Source organism: Melopsittacus undulatus, chromosome 10, assembly GCF_012275295.1.
Source record: "Melopsittacus undulatus isolate bMelUnd1 chromosome 10, bMelUnd1.mat.Z, whole genome shotgun sequence".
Lineage (NCBI taxonomy): Eukaryota > Metazoa > Chordata > Aves > Psittaciformes > Psittaculidae > Melopsittacus > Melopsittacus undulatus.
This window is the reverse complement of record NC_047536.1, coordinates 19725545-19748243: the sequence shown is the minus strand read 5'-3', so window position 1 is coordinate 19748243 and position 22699 is coordinate 19725545. Positions and strand designations below refer to the sequence as shown.

General features: G+C 45.8%; 1 protein-coding gene across 3 annotated transcripts in view; it reads left to right on the top strand.

The window, feature by feature from the left end:
- The window catches only part of ARHGAP40 (Rho GTPase activating protein 40), a 49210-nt gene that overhangs the window by 6417 nt on the left and 20094 nt on the right, over window positions 1-22699 (top strand). For 2 of the 3 annotated variants that reach the window (XM_013128660.3, XM_031047650.2), the window contains exons 1-2: window positions 9898-10288; window positions 19964-20160. In XM_013128660.3, coding sequence (XP_012984114.3) covers window positions 10191-10288; window positions 19964-20160 — 295 coding nt within the window. In that variant the 5' untranslated portion in view covers window positions 9898-10190. Of the gene's footprint in view, window positions 1-9897; window positions 10289-19963; window positions 20161-22699 lie in introns of those variants that run through there. The other variant, XM_031047651.2, reaches the window with a different exon arrangement.

The window sequence follows — 22699 nt, the reverse complement described above, 5'->3', positions numbered from 1 at the left end:
CATTTCCTCATCAGCCCCCTGCAGGACAGCAAAGCGGTTCTGGGTGGGTACAGCAAATTTAGGAGGAAGCCCCTTGCTTTTAATTGCTCTCTTCCTCCTTTTTTGTTTTTTTTTTTTTTTGTTACTAACTCCCAGCTTCCCTGATCAATAGCCCCCTTCTTTCCTCCATAAGTTAGAGGGGAATCTTGAGGCCCCTGTGCTGTTTGGTCCTGGAGAAAGCAGTCCTGTTTCCTCTCAGCTTCCCTGACATCTTGCAGCTTCCTGACAGCATCCCGTAGCTCAGCCACCTGCTGGAGGAGGTCCTCCATCAGGGAGCAGCAAGCGCAGCCCTGCCCGTTCTGCACCTTTCCCTCACCAGACCAGTGCAGGCACTCTCTACACTCCAAGCTCAGGACCGCAACCTCCCCACTTACCGGCTCTGTCTGGGTGCCTATGCTGGCCAACACCGGGGCGGCCGGGCCAGAGCTCCCAGACCGGACCCTGGTCATACGGCGAGTGCTCACCATCCCGCTTGCCTGCCTGCGCGAACTGCCACGCAAACTGCCTCGACCCACTCTGTTTGCCTGCTCTGTTATGGCCCATATGCTTCTATTCCAAGCAGTTTAAGTGCTTTCGGTTGCAGATATAAAAATGTTTTAGTTGTGACTTGGTGTTTGAGCCTTCCTGCTGCAGATGTAAAATCCATATGGCAGTGAGACCTAATTGAAACCTGCTGGAGTTATTTTTCTCCTGCAACACATTATATGAAATATTCTTTATGCAGCTGGCTTGAAAAGACTGTCCTTAATTTGATATTTCTAATCAGTTATTGCCTGCTAGAATACATGATTTTGAGTTATATAAGGCACTTCAATTTGATATTCTACATATCAAATATGGCTTGTATGATTTATTTGTTATTTCGTGCCATGGACTTTAGGTAGAAGCCATTGACTGCAGCATCGTTCCTGGTGTGGGTAATCCCTCCTAAGTGTCTTGTGTAGTGAAAAGCTTGTCTGAAATCAGAACTTGTTGCTTGAAAAGCTAGCTCTCTAAATAGGTTTTAGATTCAGGTATTTATGAACTTTCTGGTATGTGTTGCTGTTTGGCAAGACTGTTAGGTCAGTTTGCAGGGGAGTATGTTTTGTGAAGTTTGGAGAAAGAAATACAAAGCTGATGTAGTTTAAACCATATTCCCCAAAGCAGATTACTCCAGGAGTCTGAAATGTGTTGGTGAGAGGCTTCGGTTTTAGTGAAATGTTGCTCCATGCATGCAGGAGTCTTTCCCTTCCTAAATAATTATTTCCATCTGCATAGCTTATTCCATCAGGCCCTGGGCTGCTAGTGCCTGGACTCTTGAGCTGTCTGCAAAACATGGGGCTTGTGTGAATCAGTGAGGATCTTTCTCACTAAATCCTCTGTGCTAGCAAGGCATGAAGGGAGCTTTGCTCTTCTCATATGGAAAAATAATAGGGCAAACCTCAGTGAGGGGTCAAGAACTGTTAAAATAAACTATTCTGGCCAGTCTTTCATGTTGTTTTCAGTTTTTAGAGGGAGATGTTTCAGGACTCTCAAATCTTCCTGTACAATGTCTGGCAAGCTCATTAGTTACTAGTTGTCTGAGGGCTGTTGAGTTTTTATATAATATAAACTTGAGTCCATCTGTGATACTTGCAACATCCTTGGCTACTTGAGTACGGTGGCCTATGGTCTGTGAGATGTCCACGTGAGCACATGTGCTTCCATCATACAGTGGAGTCTAAGTGTTGAAAATGCAACTAAGCACTGAATGCAATAGTAGAGACCTCAACGTTTCAGTGAACAAGCACACCTCTACTGTGCAAAGGCCTGTTTGTTGATTTTGTGGTGCTAATGGACTTTTCTCTTTGTCCTATTTTGCCCTGTCATAGAAGCTTCCTTCTAGGACGATGGACTTTGTTGGCAGTGGAGGTTGGTACTACTACATGTTATGTGTGTGTTTGGAAAGGACTGCCCAGCATCTGGTGAGGACAGTGGCAAGAGGCTGCTCGACTGTTGTGTGCTGATGGTTTGGTGGTAGCTTCACAGGTAGCCTGTGCATTGGTGAAGCAGTGAAAGCAGGCTCCTGGCCAAGAGTTAACATTTATACTTCTCAGTTAGCCCCATCTGGGCCACTTAATGAGGCATTGCTGGGGCATTGGAAGGACTGTTGTAGTACTGCTGGTTTGGGAAGATGACTACTGCACAATGGCTCTGAAGCTTGTACATGAGGCTGTCTTGCTGATGGGGACTTGCCGTTCAACTACTGTCAAAACGTTTTCACTGCTGTTCCAAATTAATGGTTATGCTGGAGTCTGGCAGCTCAGATTTCTCAATGTCTCTGTATGTACGCAACTGAGCATGCTCCAGTGCTTGAACCCCCATCTTTCCTGCTTGATTATAGTCCTGACAGCCCTAACCAAGTGACCATCACTGGAAATGGAAGCTGTATTTCTTTTTTCGAAGGTTTGTGGAAGCTCTTGAGTGAACAGAGTGTGTAACTCTTGCAAGGTCCGTAACAGGTGGCCAATATATAATGGAACTGGAAGGATATCCTCTTCAGGCAATGAATAAATACAGCCTTGCTGATGAAAGTTGTTTTTCTCGGTCAAGGTAAAGCACAGACAATGTTAATGTTTGAAAATGGCAGGGCTAACAGTGGAAGGAAATCCCTGCATGCCTCATAGCGGAAGGTAGACATGAGGCTGCAATATATACATCCCTGCAGCTGGTCTGTGATACCCTTGTTTTGGTCAAATATTCCAGAACCCTGGACTCACTCCAGCTCGTGTGTAAGGAGGGTAAAAGTAGATAAAGGTAACAGCTGTGTTTAGACACAGTATTTCCTTTGACTAATGGGAGAGGAAGGATGCCTCCTGGGAGTAGTCCTAACGATACCTCAAATCCAAGAGTTGCAGAGTTCATTCACTTTGTGCTTCCTACGCTCTCTTGGCTGGCATAAAGCAGGAGTGAAGCTGCCGGATGTTTGCAGGCCAGGAAGTGTGGAGCAAGCACAGAGCTGCCAGGTCAGTTGGGAAAATTCAAGGATTTATTAAATACCAACACACACCATGGAAAAAACTTCTTGGAGAAGGGCTTTTGGGAAGTTCATTTTAGTTGCAGCTCTGTGTTAGCTGAAATTAAAACTAGCCTGGGTGGGAGAGACACATGATGGGACAAATCTATAAGTAGAACCAAGGAACTGCTTCTATAAGGCTGTCCTAAGAACTCTGCTTGTGAGGTCTGTGCAGTTTTGTACAGGGTTAGCATTACCTCATTGTTAACAAAGCAGATAAGAAAGAAAAACTAGTCTTTTTAAAAAGTCAAGAAGCTGTTGCTTGGTTGCTAGCTGGGGATTTATGAATATCATTCAATCCTGTACAAGGAGTAGTTCTGATAGTGGTGCTGCATCAAGTGTCGTGGTTCATTTGCACCTCTCAAGGCTACAGGAGGATGTACCCTGTGGATCCAGCTTTATTACAGGAGCTCATTAGGAACAAATCAAGCTAGGCTCAGTCCTCTTTCAGTGGGCTGGTGTTATTTGTTAGTTCTCCAATTCATTGCTTCAGGAGTTCACAAATTCCCTAACTTACATGCTTATGAGGAAGCCTGTTTTCCAGCTATTGGTGTGAATTGCTCATCCTTCCTCCTCTGTCATGGTGGAAGTATCACAGTGGGCAGACTGGGAACCTCAGCAGTGCAGATTGGTTAGCTCGAAGGTGATGTACTTACATTTTCCAATGTGGAAGTTTGGTTTATATCATTCCTGTGGGTTGTTCCAGTTAATTCTGAAAAGTTTAAGTCTTATCAGAAAGTGACCAGCAGTTGCTTTTGCACAGCTGCAAGGACAGCAGGCTTGCCTCCTCCTTTCTTCTGTATCTGGTACACATGTTGCTCTTGCTTTAGCCCTGGTGGTGCCCCCAGCACAGATCAGGCTTGAGCTGTGCTGAAACAAAACCTGAGCAGGAGTCTGAGCTAGCAGCTGCAGTCAAAAGATGCCTGTGTCAGAAAATGGCCATTGTACAAGAATTTGATGGCTTAGACCAGCCTGGTTAAAGCAGATAGTCCTGAGTGTTGGTTGGGTTATAAGAGTTCATCAGACTTGCCAGAGCTGTGAGGTAAAACACAGCTTACAGAATGGTCAGGATTCAAAGTGAACTCTGGAGATCTTCCAGTGCAGCCCCTTGCCAAGGCATGGCCACCAAGAGCAAGTTACACAGGAATGTGTCTGGGTGGTTTTGGAATGTCTCCCCAGAGGGGGACTCCTCAGCCCCCCTGTGCAGCCTGTTCCTGTGTTCTGACACCCTCAGTGTAAAGAAGTTCTTCCTCATGTTGAGGTGAAACCTGTGCTTCAGTTTATGGCCATTGTTCCTCATCCTGTCACTGGGTAGCACTGAAAAGAGTCTGGCACCATCTTGGCACCTGCCTTTGAGATACTGATCTGCATTGATGAAATCCCTTCACAGTCTCCTCTTTTCTAGACTAAACAGGCACAGCTCCTGCAATCCCTCCTCATAAGAGAGATGATATACAATATATATAATATAGTTGCTATAGTGGCTGATGTATGAGATGTCCTCTTTTTTGCATTTGCAATAGCACTGCATTACTCTGAGCTTTCACACCAGGTGTAAACTGAAGAATAAAAATCTATCTTGCAACATCTCTTGACATTGACACCTGATACTTCAATGTCCCACCTCCTGCTGTTAGAGTAGGGGGGTTTCATACAAGAGAGAACAGCATGCAGGGATTTACAGGCACTGCTCTAGTCCCCAACTGATCTTTGACATGACCTTCCACCACTGAGCTCACCTGCACTGTGTTTTTATTCCTTTAAATTCTGCACTACAAAGCTGTTTAGGAATGTCTGTATCAAACTCTTTCATGCGGTGGTTTGGTCCTGGATCATGCTTGAACTCTGCCAGTCCTGGTTTTCATGAAGACTTGTCTAATAAAATTCATCAAACAAACCCTCCTCTAATGAGTTAACAAACTCCTGTCTACTAATAGCTCTAAGAGTCAGTGAGCTGTATTGTGCAATCGGGTTTAACATCTCAACCAGTTTTGTTCCAGCTGTTGCATGATTTATAGATGAAAATAGTACAAACAAGCTCTGTGTGGTGACTTCAGGGTCCCAGCATGGCAAAATTAGTGACAGCTGATTGACTTCTCAGCCTTTAAAGCAGGGCCCCATTCTGTTTCTATCCCAGCTCTCTTCTAAAAGACAAACAAGGAGAATGTCAATAAATATAGATTATGGGCAACTTGTAATCTCTCCACACAGAGAAAAGTTTGGATTCCTCCTGATGGACTTGTTACTGCTAAAGAGATGATAAAGTAGAATGGAAGCCTGCTAGGATAAATGATGGCAGTTCTGAGTATGAGCATAAGCATGACTTGCTTATGGGTGGAATAATTGGCACTTACTATTGCCTGGCTGCTCAATAAAAGGTTCTGCTACTGGGCTGTATAGATTTTATTTTGGAAATTGCTGATTGGGCAATTGGGATCTGTAAAAGTGCTGCTCCTGATGAGAGGCAGGAATTGTCATATTCTCCTGCTCAGAGGCTTAGGGATGATGTCCTACCCACAAATGAGCACAGCAGCATTGCATTCCCAAGTAAATGCCTTATATCCACATATGTAGAGACAATGTGGGGGGACCTACTGGATAAATATTTTTCTCTAGATCTTAAATTTGAAGTATTTAGGTAAATGGATTTTTTTTTTTTTTGCAATCATTCAACAAGATAAGCTTCCATACACAGAGAGGAGTGTTCTAGCCCTATCTCTTGAAATGGTTTCAGTTAGTTTGACCCAGTATAAAAACTTCTGGGGAGGTTTCTAAAACTATAAGATACTAAAATCTATCAAAACAACCCCAAACAGCAAAATGAGACATTGCTTTGAAAATTGCTTTTGTACTTTGTCCATACTCTGGTCCTTAGATGTTTCACTTTAATCTTAATAACTAGCTTAGTTGTGTACTTGGGATCAGGGCACTCCTACTTTTACCCTCCCCTTGTTTTACCATCCTTGCTAAAACTCCAGCTTATCTGAGTCAAGCTATGAGTAGCTATTGTTCAGTTGTCTCATAACCTTGGTACCTCTGAACCATTTGCTCTGCACTGACTGTAGGGCTGTGCCATGTGCATGACTTCTTTCAGGAGTGGATGTTTGGCATTCTTTGGGCAGTAACTCTTGTGGGATGCCCGAAAACATACTGACTCATAGTGAGTTCAGCCCGTGGAGCCCATCCTGCTGCTTGTGATTATGGTGAAGGAAATAAACGAGTTGGCAAATTAATTTATCATGTCTTTGGGCTGAGAACTGAGACAGCAGAATAAGATAGTCCATTTCTGACACTCTTCGTATTTGCAACTCTGCCACATACACTTCCCAGGAGGGATCAGAAAATCCAGCTTGAAAAAATCAGAATGAGATTTGTAAAGCAGGCAGGGACAAGAACTGGGGGGTGTGAGCAGCGGGTAGGTGTCAGGCATGTGAATAGGGAGGTGAAGAAGGTCATCCTTGGAAACCTGCTAAGTCTTCTAATTTTATATGGTCTGAAAATTCCCAGGAAGCAGAAACATACTCAATTTAAATTAGGAAGCAAGTCTTGGTTATTCATCAGAATAAGTGTTTTTGAGTATCAAGAATAGCTGCTGTGTCTTAGTGCTTCCTCCTATTGTTGTAGCTCTTCCTTGAGCAGTGGAAATATTTTGGCTGGTTTAAATTACATTTACAGTACTAATTAGGTTAAAACAACCTTGCAGTTCACTTATCTGAATATACATCTGTGTCTAACTAGTGGATGATCTTAGATTCTTCCCCTCCTTCACTCCCCCAAGCTATGACATTGTCAAACGCAATTGGAGGCAGCCATGTACACAACCACTGGCCTGTGCCTTGTTGAGATCCCTGCTCAAAGCTGCTGCTTGGTGCATGGTGACATGATAAAATGGCTTTGGCTTCAACTGCCTACTCACCTACAGCACTGCATCCTGCCAGATACCAAGGGTTCCTCCTTTGCCCGGTGTTATTTTCTGTTTATTTCTTAAACATGAGATTAATAGTCATCTGCATACAAACAGTCTCAGCTGAGGAAGCATCTGTTGTTGGTATTTGTCTTTTGCCTGAAGTTGTAATCCTCTGTTTCTTACAGCTCTTGGGTGCAATAAAGCAGACTGTGTGCTCTGACATATACCTGTGGCTGCAGGCAGGTTGGGTTTTACAGTAAGCAAGGTCTGACTGTTCATCATGGGGTCTGAGCCACATGATGTGTGGGTAGAGCAGGAAGGGTCAAGGGGATGATGCTGGGCAGTTGAGGAAGGTGTCGCTTTACCTCTCCACTTGGGTTGATATCCATGCTCCTGTGGCCATGCTTGTATCTCTTCGTGGTAGGATCAGAATTGTGGAATGGTTTGGGTTGGAAAGGACCTTAAAGCTCATCCAGTTGCAACCCCTGCCATGGGCAGGGACACCTTCCACTGGAGCAGCTTGCTCCAAGCCCCTGTGTCCAACCTGGCCTTGAACACTGCCACAGATGGGGCAGCCACAGCTTCTCTGGGCACCATGTGCCAGTGCTTCAGCAGCCTCACAGGGAAGAGCTTCTGCCTAAGAGCTCATCTCAGTCTCCCCTGTTCTGGCAGGTTCAAGCCATTCCCTTGGCCTGTCCCTACAGGCCCTTGTCCCAAGCCCCTCTCCAGGTTTCCGGCAGCCCCTTTAGGCACTGGAGCTGCTCTGAGGTCTCTCCTTCAGGAGCCTTCTATTGTCCAGGCTGCCCCAGCCCAGCTCTCTCAGCCTGGCTCCAGAGCAGAGCTGCTCCAGCCCTCGCAGCATCTCTGTGGCCTCCTCCAGACTCGCTCCAGCAGCTCCATGATGAAGAGACCCCAGGATGACAAATTTAAGTCTCATCTCATGAATTAAAATCTTGAGCACAAGCACTTTGCATGGCCTGAGTATTGCTGTGGCTTCTTGACACTGTTCTGCTGAGGGGTGCTGGTTTGCTCCCCCGGCTCAGGGAAGTGCAGGTCTGGCTGCTGGGGGCCACACTGCTTACCCAGACCCACAGGCTGGGTCCTGTCTCCCCTACAGGCTCCAGCCCGCTGGGACTTCTGTAATCTACCTGCGTTGGTGGCTCCAGAAGCTGTAATCATCTCTTGATCTCAATGGGTCCACAATTGCCACTATTCCGGCACATGAAAAAGAGAAAGGTGCTTGGTGACAGCCAGCATGGCTTTACTAGGGGAAAATCCTGCCTGACCAATTTGGTGGCCTTCTATGACGGGGCTACAAAAGTGATGGACAGAGGTGGAGCAGTTGACGTCATCTACCTGGACTTGTGCAAAGTGTTCGACAATGTCCCACATGACATCCTTGTCTCTAAATTGGAGTGTCATCAATTTGATAGGTGGACCACTCGGTGGATAAAGAACTGGCTGGATGGTCGCGCTCAAAGAGTTGTGGTCAACGGTTCAATGTCCTGTTGGAGACTAGTAACGAGTGGTGTCCCTCAGGGATCAGTGTTGGGACCGGTCTTGTTTAATATCTTTGTCGCTGACATGGACAATGGAATTGAGTGCGCCCTCAGCAAGTTTGCCGATGACACCAAGCTGTGTGGTTCAGTTGATACTCTGGAGGGAAGGAATGCCATCCAGAGGGACCTTGACACACTTGTGAGGTGGGCTGATGCCAACCTCATGAAGTTTAACCATGCCAAGTGCAAGGTCCTACACCTGGGTTGGAGCAATCCCAGGCACAGCTACAGGTTGGGCAAAAAGGAAATTCATGGTAGTCCTGCGGAGAAGGACTTGGGGGTGTTAGTCAATGAGAAAATGAACATGAGCCAGCTTCAGTGTGCGCTTACAGCCCAGAAAGCCAACCGTATCCTGGGCTGCATCAAAAGGAGCATGACCACCAGGTTGAAGGAGGTGACCCTGCCCCTCTACTCTGCTCTCGTGAGACCTCACTTGGAGTATTGTGTGCAGTTCTGGTGTCCTCAACATAAAAAGGACATGGTGCTGTTAGAACAAGTCCAGAGGAGGCTACGAGGATGATCAGGGGACTGGAGTACCTCCCATATGAAGACAGGCTGAGAAAGTTGGGGCTGTTCAGCCTGGAGAAGAGAAGGCTGCGTAGAGACCTCATAGCAGCCTTCCAGTATCTGAAGGTGGCCTACTGGGATGCTGGTGAGGGACTATTCATTAGGGACTATAGTGATAGAACAAGGGGTAACGGGTTGAAACTTAAACAGCAGAAGTTTAGACTGGATATAAGGAATAAATTCTTTACTGTTAGGGTGGTGAGGTACTGGAATGGGTTGCCCAGGGAGGTAGTGAATGCTCCATCCCTGGCAGTGTTCAAGACCAGGTTGGATGAAGCCTTGGGTGATATGGTTTAGTGTGAGGTGTCCCTGCCCGTGGCACGGGGGGTGGAACTAGATAATCTTGAGGTCCTTTCCAATCCTAACTATTCTGTGATTCTATGATTCTACTTGTCTCTTTAACTTTGGAATTAGGAATAGTAAGTGTTAAAAGAAAGGGAAGTTACAGAAACACTGTGAAAGGAGGCTTGGTGGAGAAAATAACAAGGAAAGAACAAAACCTGTTGTGGATGGGTCCGGGAATCTGATTGCTTTCACCCTTTCTCTGTTGCTTGTTGATGAGATTTTTAAAGGAGGTTCTGGATCTTGCAAAATACTCCCTGTGGGTGTTTTGGTTTGTGCTGCTCTTTCAACACCAGTGTCTGCACACAGCTGGGATTTACTCACTGCTCCGGAAACCCTGAATTTACTTGGTGAAAAAGCACGTGGCTGAGGCTTGAGTTAATGTTTCGCAAGCCTTAGCTTCAGCCCGGGCTTGGCAATAACTCGTCGCTATTCCAGGCTCCCTCCGAGCGCTGCAGTCGGGCTGTGGGGCTGTCCCGTTCACCACGTCCCGGGGTCCACCACTGGGTGGCTCAGCCTCTGGCACTGCTGCCTTGAAGGCTGAGGTGCGTTGAGCGGCCGCCTCTGCCCGCTCCGCCTGGGGGAAGGGCAGGATGCTCGCGGCCCCAAGGCCGGCACCTCGCGGGTGACACGGAGCAGCTCTTGGCTGTCACCGCGCGGCGCTGGCGGCGGCTGCTCCGTTCCACAGCGGCGTCTGGAGGGGAGCGGGCGGACTGAGCGCCGCTCTCCTGCCGGCTTGGCCATGGCTGAGCGCGGCTCGGCCCGCTCCGCCGTAGCCTGCGGTGGGGTCCCCGGACCCCGGGAGGTGCTGGCGCCTGCCCCGCTCGGCAGCCTCGGCAGGTACGGGCAGAGCGGTAGCGGGGTGCGGGATAGTCGCTGCTCCTCTTCCTCCCGCGTTCAGGGCGCAGAGGTAAGGCAGCACAGGGGGCGGGATAGATGGAAGCCAGACGGTTTTCGAGAGGTGAGCAGGCTACAGTATGATCTTTAAACAAGAGCTTTGACTGTCTTCACCCTGAAATGAGGTCTGTTACACCACCACCGCCCCCCCCTTTGTTCTTTTTTTATTTTCAATTACCTCTGTAACTGGGAGGAGTGTCGGTGGCAGGGGCTGCAGCTGGAGGATCTTTAAGGTCCCTTCCAACCCAAACCAGTCTGGGATTCTGAGTTCGGCAAGCTGTGGAAGCAGGACCAGGGGGGGACACGCTAAAATGCAGACTGTGTGTTCCCTTGGTATTCAGTGGTAATGCTGCCCTGTCAGCCTGTGGGGCTTGAGGGCTGTTCAGTGATTTGCAGAGCTGTATGAAGGCAAGAACTGCTTATTTGTAAATATCTTGCAAAGCATGAGTACTAAAGGCTAGAACTGAAATTTTAACTACTTTTTCTTGACAAACACCATACTTTTTGTGTGCTTACTGGATGTTAAAGGACTTAAGGCTTCATCTAATGTATGCTTGTATCAACTTAGGAATTGCATTAAGTTTCAGAACATTTCCATGCTGCAGTAATCGAAATCTGTTTGTTTTGTGTGAATGTACTCACAGTCATTCTATTTCTAACCATATCTCACATTTTCATGTTTCTGTCTGACTTGTCATTTTTCCCAGTCTGCTCTGACCTTGTGTGTAGAAGCAAGAAAGGAAATCCTCGAAAGGTCCCAGTCAAAGTTCGAGATTAAAAACTAAAAGAAGTAATCTTATGGGCACTGGCACAGGAATAATATGATAACTTACTTTAAAATGACTCGTGTAAGACAACAGGACTAAAAGCTTGAGTATTGCAGGGCTTCTTTTGTAAAAATCAAAATATTCAGTAACAACATCTGGTTTTGCCAAACCAGTTTGTTGAGTTCCAGTGTCTGTGCTGGTGCCAGCACACCTCTGTGGTCAGGTACAAAGAGGTGCTGCAGCAGGAACCCCAAGCTTGCTCACTAACTTTGACCAAAACATTAACTCTTGGCAAGTGGCAATTCCCATCTGTGCATTCAGGACCTGCCAGCAGGTGAAATATCTTGTGTGTATGTGTATAACAAATCCCTTCTGCTAGGATTGACTGGAAACATGCCCATACACCATACCTACACACCATACCTATACACTGCCCATCCTGGTCTGCTAATTCATTGACTTAAGTGTTTATCTTTGCAGGAGTAACTGTGGCATTCTCTCTGGGTGCCCATGAAGGCACCTACCGGCTTGTCCAGACCTGGTGCTGTCGTGCCTCCAAAGCAGTTGAGAAAAAGCCATTGCCGAGACAGCTCTTCCTCCCTCATGCTTCTCAGTTTTGTAAAGCCTTGGTACCTGAGGTGGCTTGCGGCTGGGCTTGCAGGAGCCGCTCCAGTATGAGCTACAGACTTACTTATAAATTACAGCCAAGGGCAGACTTTTCATGGCAATGTAATAGTGAAGCACTTTATTTTCTAATAAATCTTACCTGTGAAATCCAAACAAGGGGATTATGACTGTGCTTCCCATCTTCCTGCATCCTTAAGCCTCTCATGCATGAAACATATCTGGATTCCAGCACATCTCTCAACCCCTCCTTACTTTGTGCTGGTCAGCAAGTTAATTGTGTGACTTGTTTCAGTGCCTAAAGGGGCTACAGGAAACCTGGAGAGGAGCTTTTGACAAGGGCCTGCAGGGACAGGCCAAGGAGAATGGCTTGAACCTGCCAGAACAGGGGAGACTGAGATGAGCTCTTAGGCAGAAGCTCTTCCCTGTGAGGCTGCTGAGGCACTGGCACAGGGTGCCCAGAGAAGCTGTGGCTGCCCCATCTGTGGCAGTGTCCAAGGCCAAGTTGGACACAGGGGCTTGGAGCAAGCTGCTCCAGTGGAAGGTGTCTCTGCCCATGGCAGGGGTTGAAACTGGATGAACTTTAAGGTCCCTTCCAACCCAAACCAGTCTGGGATTCTATGATGATCCCACGGTCTGTGGGGTTTGACATCTGATGTTGTTCTGATAGGTGCAAGCTGGAAGGCAGAGCAGTGCCTTGTTACTGCTGGTTGAATACATTTGCTTTTGTATTTAGGTGAGCATGGATTCTGTGGAGTGTGTAAGGATGGAAATAGGGATGGGAATGCCACCTGTTTGTTAATGACTTTCACCTAATCATCCCAATGATCAGGCTTATTAATTCACAATTGCATAAAAGATTGCAGCACTACTAAAGCTTTGCTTTGGACAGCTATCCATTTCTCACAGCCAGATTTCTGCATCCATGAAAAACCTTTTCCTGTTTGGATTTCCATGCTAACATAGGGAAAAGTGAACAACGGGCTCATTGGCAGTGACCTTGCAGTGAAACAAAAAAACGTGTACAGAGACCATAGCTTATGTCTTCTGAGGCCAAAACAAACCCTATTGTGATGGGGCAGACACCTGGCTAATAGACTAAGCTAAACATGGCTTTGAACATTTTTAATTTGGCTGTATCTGCATGGCTGTATCAATTTGGTGTTTGTTCTGCTCTGAGCTTTGGTCTGAGACACCTCTAGGCAGATATGTAATTACAGGCAACTTTCACTAGTCCCTAGCTTGCTAGTTTAGACCCTTTCTAGACAAAGTGGAAGCAAATCTATTCCAGATGAAGGCCTGAGATACAGATGTTGAGATGGCGTTTCTTTGCTCTTAAATACTTCAATAGAAACCCTTACTGTCAGGTAAGTTATAATTTAAGTTTTATTAAGGAATTCCAGTGCTGTGGTGGAGGTGATGTGTGGAGTTTGTATCCAGCACAGAAAGTGATGGAGGTATTAAGGTAGAGCAGGGAGTTACACACAAGTGTCTTTCACTCCATATAGCACTGGGTGAAGGATCCCTGTTCTGTCTTTCTGATGGCACTAGGGATGCCAGGACAGGAGCATCCTGTGGAGTGGGGGAGGCTGGAGTGAAGGACTACACACATGCAGAGCTGCCTGGCACGTCCTCTATCACTTGCAGAACAGGCTTCTTCAAAACAACCTGAAGTGACGCTGCTCCCAGAGCTGCTTGCATAATGGAGATCTTGATTAACTGATTGCTGTGTTACTGAAAACAAGCTGTAATCTTATTAGTAAGCTGTAGGAGTGACATATTAGCTGTTCTTGCTGATGCTGTAGAGACAGACCTTCAAGCATGCTGTCGTATGGGTGCAAATTCCTTGATAAAGTGCTTTAATTCAAACAGGACTGGTGGTTGGCAGCACTGCCATTGAAAATAGCCTGGGCTAAAGGTCTTGTGACTTCATATAGGAAGATGTTCTGTGAAACTGCTGGGTGTATGACTGAGTCCCCTATGGTTAGAAATATGCAAAGACATATGTCAGCAGGGGCAGCCTGTTTCTACAATCACTTTAATTCTGGCTCTTTAGCTGCTATGGTTTATAGTAGGAGTGTATGGGGTAAGTTACTGTTCATTGCTGCTACAGTAATTTGAGAATCAGTCTGTCACTACTTTTATGGTCTGGTCCAAGGAATTTGAACCAGCCATGTGCTTTTCATTTTCTCCTCGGAGTAAGCTTCAGTTGTGCTTTTTCGCTTCTTGCTCTAGGGTGAAGGGAGGAACTGGCAGTGTTTGTGTACAGAAATGAGGACAGCAAAGCCAGGCTTTAAAGATTTGCAGTAGAGCTTTCTTTAGACCTCTGGGAGAAAAGTTATGGAGCATTTGTCCCCAGGGCCTCTCCTGGAGAAATCTGCCATCTGTGTTGGGAATAGTGGTTTATGTAATTCTGTGTGTATGAATGAAATGGCTGATTCTGCATATTACATGCAAGATTTTGATAATAAACAGATTTAATTCTTCTATACAGGGACCTCTTCTTGTATTAGCAATGACAGCTTTGAAAGACTGAGGTTTAAACTTCCAATATTTACAGTAAGCAAGAAATATCTATATTGTGTGTAGATACAGCTGTAAACACGTGACTTACTGCTTCAGGATTTTATCCAGTTCTTCGAATACTCCTCTCTGTTGTTTCTGATGCCTTTATCTGACTACATGATTTTAAGCATGTGATGTTATGAACTGATCTCCAGGTGATTCCTTCTTTTCAGTGTGAACTACACAGTTCTTCATTAGGTTTTAAACTGCTTGCTTAGGATAGGAACTTGGAAGCAATGTGAAGAGGGGCCATTTCCTGCATGGGCTTTTTTTGTTTGCTTGTTTTAATCTTGTGCTTTTGTACTCAACAGTTATTTTTGACCTTGAAGTACATTTAAAGATGGGGAGAAGCGTGATGTGATGCTGACGTGGTTTTTGTTCTTTGACTTTGTGTCTTTATCTGTCGAAACACTGCAATCAGTTGATAGAATGATGTCCCACTTTTCAATTAAAAGAGCTTGTGTTTTGTGGGACTGGTCTGGGCTGCTGTGATGCTGTGACTTGGTGTGCCTCTCCTAGCTTGCTCATGAGGTTAATTGAGAACTCCATCTGTTTCTGTGTTTGATGTGCCCCTTTGTGCTTGCTCTAGATCATTGGAAATGTCTTTAAAAAGTCTAGGTGCTTGTGTGGAAGGGCTGGGGCTGGCTTGTGTAACTTAATTCTTCTGCCCTTGTTGCCTCCTTGTCATCTTAGTTCTGGAAACTCTCTTACAGGAATTCTGTTTTCTTGGCTTACACTTGTTGCCTCATGTTCTGTTTTAAATGCTTGAGAAGGAACCTCTTTATTTATTCATCTGCTAGAGAGGTATTTTAATGAGGGAAGGATGTTGAGCAAGTAGTGAAGTAGTTGAGGCAGCTCCAGATCCTTTCAGAAACTCTCCGGTGGGAATGATTCAAGCTTGGAATGAACAGATGCATAGCAACAGTGTTTATTTTATTTTGATACTCAGGAGGGCTGAGAGTTGCATGAGTGTTTGCAATATATTTGCCATGCGTTGACAGTATCTAGGAACAGATCAGAAACTATCCTGAGACTAGATTCTAGCCCAGGATTGGTGAGCTACCAGGGCTAACAGCACTCTGCATGCATGGGATTTATAGAAGCAACAATAAGAAAATGAACTGTGTAAGGTCCATGACAGTCTAATTTCTTGCAACTCTGTTAATCCTGTTAAGTCAGGGTTAGGCTGAAGGTGTTAAGTAAGTCAGCTGAATGGATTTCGAGCCCCATTAAAACTGGCTCTGCTCTTAAAAAAGAGAAGTTTGCATTATTACAGTAGGGTGGTCACTCTCTCCACAGAGTAATCCTTATGGTTGTCCTTAACCAGATCTTTCTGCCAGTTTGCTTTTTGTTGGGTTAATTTTTAAAGCTTTATAATATTAAGCTTTCTGTTGTGGTGACAGTGCAACTGAGTGAACTTAATTATTCCACCTACCTTTTGCCCAGCTGCAACTGAGCAATTAACATTTCAAGCCAACAATCTACACTTTCAATCTAAACTGTTGCTACGTTTATATGTCACAGATTGCCCTCTGGTGACTTGGGAATGCAATGAGGAAGAACAATCTTTCAGGTGCACTGTATCTGAGATTAACCTTCCACCTGGGCAGCTGGATTTCTAAAGTATAGTGTTCAAGAAGAAAGAACATTTAGAGCAGAAAATAAATAATTTTCCAAATGTAAAGGCCTGACTTTGCTTTGGTGGTGTCCAGCGAAGCAGGAACAACAGTGCTAGCTTAGTGTAGAGCAGCTGTGTGACATTAGCATCCTGCACCTTGTCAAAATAGAGTTTAGAGCATCAGTATCTGGGAGTTGTTGAGGGAAAAAGCTGGGATGGCTTTCAGCTGTTCAAATATGGTTCTCCTAGTGTAGGCATATAGTGTGACTGCGGTGGAGCTTTTTGGTGCAAGCACTACTAGATCATCTGTATTTCCAGCTGTGAAAGGAAGCAAAATACCTGTGGGTGGTATGGAGGCATGAGTCAGAGTGGGATGGGGTACAGCAGTTCACTGTTGTCTGGCAAAACTATATCCTTGCAGCAGTACTCTTTGTCTTGACATAAACTGAAGGTGCTGGTAGATCAAAACAAGCTGTTTGCAGATCTATGGTCTGAAGCCAGGACTGTAAGGATGCTGTGATCCTTCTCAAATGTGCACCAGGAATATGCCCTAATGCCTTAAATAAGGATTACTCCACTTGGTTGTAGTATCTCCTGGACTAAAACTTGCATTCAGAACCTGGTATTTGGGTAAGTCTCACAGAACATCAAAATCAAGAGTTGCTCTTTTTGAAAGACCTGAAGACTCTGTTTATGTTGGCTTAACATTTTGGGTCATTTTTCCAGACAGGCATGTGGCAGGTGTGGGGAAGGGACTGTCCTAGCTGTGTGTGATACAGGCTTGCTGCAGACCTGTGCTGCTCAGGTCTAGGGTAGGTTCTGCTGGATCTGCAAACCTACGTTCTGTTTTGGTGTGAAGCCAGGAAGATTGCAGTAAGCTGTGTTAGATGAGCCAGCTTTCAACCAAGCTGAACATGAAGGAAAGGTACATGTCAGAGCTGCTTTGGTCAGGACCTAGATCCCCAGTAGTATAAGGCAGCAGCTTAGGGCAAGTTGTTGTGTGCCTTTAGCAGGGCAATTAAGAGAGCCTGTAGGATGGTTCCTTAGCCTGTGTAATGTTGTGCACTGCAAGACTGCTCTTGAGTGCAAGTTTGCCTCCAGTGTTTCTGGCATTGATACAACCAAAGCCAAATCCCTCAAGATAATATAAAATCCTCTTCCTAGTTCATTTCATGTCACAAGTGATGATTCCTGTGGACTGGTGTGTAACAGAATTCTAGTGAGATGTCATGGCCAGGTATGAAACTTGTTTTTGTTGCTACCAAGGTGTCTTTGTTTAAAGCAAATGTGAGAAAACTGAGAGCAGTACTAAAGATAAAGAGTTAATGTGAGGGATGTGATCTACATTTTTAACTCCTAGTGGGTAAAGATAGAAATAAAAAGATGAAAGGATAAACAATGATTTGAGATGGTAACTGTAGTAGAACTGAGGGAGATGGACATAAACTCTGCATGTAGAAAAGAAAATCCAGATATTAGATTGACTATGTGAGCCCTCAGTCAGGCTATAAAGTGGCATCTCACCTGGAGGCCTGCTATTTGGCTATCCAGGAATAGGAAAGTGGGGGTGGTGGGAAAAGTGGGGATGGCTGCTAAGAAAGCAGATTGCCTCTATCCTTATTAGAGGTGAACTGGGTAGTGTAAAAGCTCTTTTCAAGCATGCACTTTTGTGTTCCTCTAAAACAGACAAATAAACACTCCTTATTCTTGTTCTCAATGTGGCTGGATCCAGGTGTTCCTGGAATGATGCTTATTGTTTTACTTCTGACCTTTAGAAGGGAAGGGCTGCCTATGTGCATGTTTTGGAAGAGGGTATGAGCATAGTATGCATGCACATGTGTAAGCACAAGTGCAGAACGTCCTACAACACGTCTGTTAGTTGTTAGATCTTCTAATTTAGTCCTTTATGAGTTGAAATGAGTCGGCAGTGTATGCCTGCAGTCCAGAATGCCAACTATATGCTGGCCTACATCAGCATATAAAAAGGTGATGCTGGGCTGCATCACCTTGGAGAAGCAAAGGCTCCAGAGAGACCTTAGAGCAGCTCCAGTGCTTAAAGAGGCTACAGGAAACCTGGAGAGGGGCCTGGGACAAGGGCCTGTAGGGACAGGCCAAGGGGAATGGCTTTAACCTGCCAGAACAGGGGAGACTGTGATGAGCAAGATGTTAGGCAGAAGCTCTTCCCTGTGAAGGTGCTGAGGCGCTGGCACAGGGTGCCCAGAGAAGCTGTGGCTGCCCCATCTGTGGCAGTGTTCAAGGCCAGGTTGGGACACAGGGGCTTGGAGCAAGCTGCTCCAGTGGAAGGTGTCCCTGCCCGTGGCAGGGGTTGGAACTGAATGAGCTTTAAGGTCCCTTCCAACACAAACCAGGCTGGGATTCTGTGAAATGTTTTTTATAACAAGCAAGTTAGTGCCAGAACTGCTAATAATGGCTTTCTGCAATGGAAGGAGATAAAATTTTGCAGATACTTTGGAATCTCTACTTTCTAAGCACTTCCAGAGGTAGGAGCTAAATTGCGTTTTGTAGGTGTTTTGTTGTAGTTTCCAATTTTTACTTTTTTATAAGTCTTTGATAAAGCTATTTCACCAGATTGAGCTGAGTTTAAATGGCTTGGAGCCCTTTGAAGAAAATTAAAATTCATTTTAGGAGAGGTATTATTTTATAAACTGATGACAACCTCACAACTTTCTGCACAGATGGTGAAAGCTGAATGAGACCAGCCTGGGACTTTGGCTGCACAAGAATTAATCAGCAGGGTGGTAAAGAAAATTCTGTCTGTTGGGGTTTCACAGATAAAAAACGGGTGTGGGCAGGAATAGAGGGCCTCAAACATCCTTTTTTGAATGACCTGTAATGCAGGAGAGGGAGTTGTTCCGGCTTTTCTACTGGGTTCAGTCCACTGTGTCTGGGAGTTGTCACTTGCTGTCCGTGCCAGATAACCAGAGCAAGAGTGCACCAAGCTTGAAGCATCTTGGTTTACTCTGGATGTTGAGGGTATCTGTGCAAGTTCACAGGAAAATCTTGGAAGCAAGTGTTGTAGTTGTAGTTGTTGTCTTGAAGGTCACTGCAATGACAGCATCAGAAAACCCGTGTTGATACTGCATCTTTTCACATGTTTGGACAGCAGTTTTTCCCATTCTCTAAGGAATTTGATCCCAACCTTGTCTGTTATTGCAAAATGCTAACGAAAGGAAGTCTAGCACTTATCTCTGTTTGGCTTTTATTGCAGTCATTAATCAATGAAGGCTGCTGTATTGTGAACGCCATATGCAAATACATAGAATCATAGACGAGATTGGGTCAGAAAGGACCTTAAGATCATCCAGTTCCAACCCCCCTGCCAAGGGCAGGGACACCTCACATTAAACCATGTCACCCAAGGCTCTGTCCAACCTGGTCTTGAACACTGCCAGGGATGGGGCATTCACTACCTCCCTGGGCAACCCATTCCAGTACCTCACCACCCTAACAGTAAAGAATTTCTTCCTTATATCCAGTCTAAACTTCTGCTGTTTAAGTTTCAACCCGTTACCCCTTGTCCTATCACTACAGTCCCTAATGAATAGTCCCTCACCAGCATCCCTGTAGGCCCCCTTCAGATACTGGAAGGCTGCTATGAGGTCTCCACACAGCCTTCTCTTCTCCAGGCTGAACAGCCCCAACTTTCTCAGCCTGTCTTCATATGGGAGGCGCTCCAGTCCCCTGATCATCCTCGTGGCCTCCTCTGGACTTGTTCTAACAGTACCATGTCCTTTTTATGTTGAGAACACCAGAACTGCACACAATACTCCAAGTGAGGTCTCACGAGAGCAGAGTAGAGGGGCAGGATCACCTCCTTTGACCTGCTGGTCACACTCCTTTTGATGCAGCCCAGGATGGCAGTGTGCGAGCCCAGACTGAAGCCGGCTCATGTTGATCAATGTTTCTCATTGACCAGCTCCCCCAGGTCCTTCTCCACAGGGCTGATCTGAATCAGTTCTTCGCCCAACCTGTAGCTGTGCCTGGCTTAACATCTCTCTTTATCTCTTCCTGTCTCTGTACCAGAAATTGCCTTTGCAAAATGAGCCAGCTTCCTCCGGAGAGTCTTTTGGCATCCCCAGTGCCAGAGGGCACAAATCCCAGGGTAGAGTCTTCAGACAACTTGTCAATGGACAGTTTTTGGCTGGAAGTAGAGAACATTAAACAGAGTGCTGAAGCAGAGCAAGAGGAATGCAGCCTTGCAGATGTCAAAGCACAAGAAGGTAAGTTGCTGAAAAGGTAGGGAGCAAGGGGAGGAAGGTCATAGAATCATACAGTGGTTTGGGTTGGAAGGTGAACATCCTGAACACAAAACTTGCTTATGCACCTGAATGATTTAGAAGCGTGTTGTAATATGGCTTGAATATTACCAGTCAAATCAGATATGTCTGTCTTTTTATTTGGGTGGTGGCTAATGCCCTGCTCAAGGGAAGTGCTGGCCTGGCCTGGTTTCAGCATCTGAAATAAAGCTGACTCTAAAGGGCAGTCAGAAGTATGTTCAAGGCTCCAGACATTTTCCAGCAGGAGCCTCTTGCTCCCCATGCAGATGGCTGTGTGGTGGTAAACACCCTGTGATAGCTGGTGGTGGTTTGGAAGGCTGGTTTGTGTATGTTGTTCTAAGACTTCCTCATAGTGGCTTTTCTGAGAATTGCTTCTGTAGAAGACAAGACATTTCTCACTCTAATTTACTCTTCAAGAGGCCATAATAGACATCCAAAATGACTTGAGTCCATCCACGCAAGGTTTTTCTTGTATGCTTCCTTCCCCCTCTCCCCTTTCATTTGAGGATTGCTTTATCTGCATGAGGTGTGTCTAATGGACTCTCTAGTGGTGATGTTATTCAGTAGTTTGGAATAACTGGATCAATTGCCTTTTGACATGGAAGGTACACCGTGCTGGGGCTGGAGGGATGATAAGCAGTGATAAACAGATTGGGATCATACAATTCCTGGATCCATTTCAAATAATATGGTTTAGTTGGTTCTATGTGCTCTGGAACAGTTGTGTTTGCAACCTGTACAGCCTACATCTGTTGTGCTCATCCGATCATAGAATCAGACTGCTTGAAAAGGACCATAAGATCACTCATTCCAACCTCTGCCACGGGCAGGGACATCTTCCACTAGAGCAGGTTGCTCCAAGCCCCATCCAACCTGGCCTTCAACACTGCTAATCTTGAGAAGGAACCATGGGTGTAATGGGAACATGTTTCAGTGAAAGTCCCATGTGTTGCTGTGCTTGAGAAGGGTAAGTAGCTCTCCTAGGTGCATAGAAAGGACTCTGGGGAGATCACCATTTGTGTCAGTCATAGTAAGCAAGACACAGTAAGCATTAAGATCTGCTGTTAGTGTCCCTGGGTAAAGGATGTAAATTTGGTTTTTAGAACTAGAAGAGATGCAAAAATGCCAGGAATGTGCCTGAAAGAAGACTGGAAAAGAGGCGATGCCATGAGATGAAAAACTGTCTGGGATATCCAAAAGACTGATATGCTAGAGGCAATATGATTCCTCTGTGTAAGCAAGGGCACAAGAAAAGTGCCTTTTAATGCTAATGCTGTATATTAAACTAGCAGGCAAGAGCTGACTGCTTAATTGGCCACTGAAACCAGACAGACTTGAAATAGTGCACAAAGGTGGGAAGCCTTCCCGGCAGGCTGGGGCAGGAGATGTGCACTCGGCTCCTGGTGCCTTCTGCGAGGGAGTGCAGTTAAATGAGCATTGTGCTGCAGTGTTAGTGGTGAGGGGAACCTCCTGGGGGGTGCGGATCCCGGGCTTGGCTGGTGCCTGTCTTGTCTCTGCAGTTTAGGGTTGGAGCCCTGTGAGGTGGCAGTGCCAGGCAGGGGCTGTGGGGCTCCTCGGACCCAAAGGCACTGTTGCTTTGCATACAGCCCTGGAAGTTGTGCTTCGGCAGGTGCCGGCAGCTCCATGGCTGACATGGAGCTGATCCTAACCAAAGTACAGGGGCAGCGTAGAGGCTGCTTGTGGATAAGGCATTGCAGAGATGCTGATCTGCTTGGAGAGCCCCATGTAAAGGGGTGGCATAATGGAAGCTTCTCATGACCTGGTGCGAGCTGGAGCCCAGTGTGTAACTGCAGAACTGGGTCTGCTGAAAGGAGGTGCTGACACATGTGGCCTCACCAGCAGCTGAAGGGAGCAGAAAGGAGCTTTTCCCTGGAGCAGAACAGCGTTGTCCTTTCCTTGCTGTTCATCCAGCTCTCTCTGGGGTCCAGCAGTACAACAGGCTGGTGAAGTACGCACTGTGTGATAGTGCCACTGAAATATCTGCTGGCATCCTTACAGCACATAATCATGCCTGGGAAGTGTCAGCAAAGAGTGATCCTTCTCTACCTTCCGACTCTGTACAGGGAGTTGTGTTTAATGTTTAGTCCAAAATTGTAGGGTACTGAAGCTGTCCTTCTATCCTTTTGGAAATAAACCCCTTTATTGCCAATGCTGGTTTTGGCCAGCTTACATTTCAAGTAAGTTTCTGGAACTGGAGTTATTTAATTTTGCAAATTTATTCCTGATTGTGGCCACCTGAAATGCTGCTTGTCTTGAAAGCCCAAGGCAAACCTCAGCAGCTTTCCAGGCCTAAACCTGCAGCTCAGCTCCTGTGGACCTCTTGGTTCTGACCTGTTTCTCTCTGATTTCTCTCTTCTCCCCATAAATAACCTCTTTTACACATTTCCTTTTGTGTAACTGGCAAACATATCTGGGCCAAAAATATTAAACTGATGAATTAAAATCTGGTGCTTTGGCATCA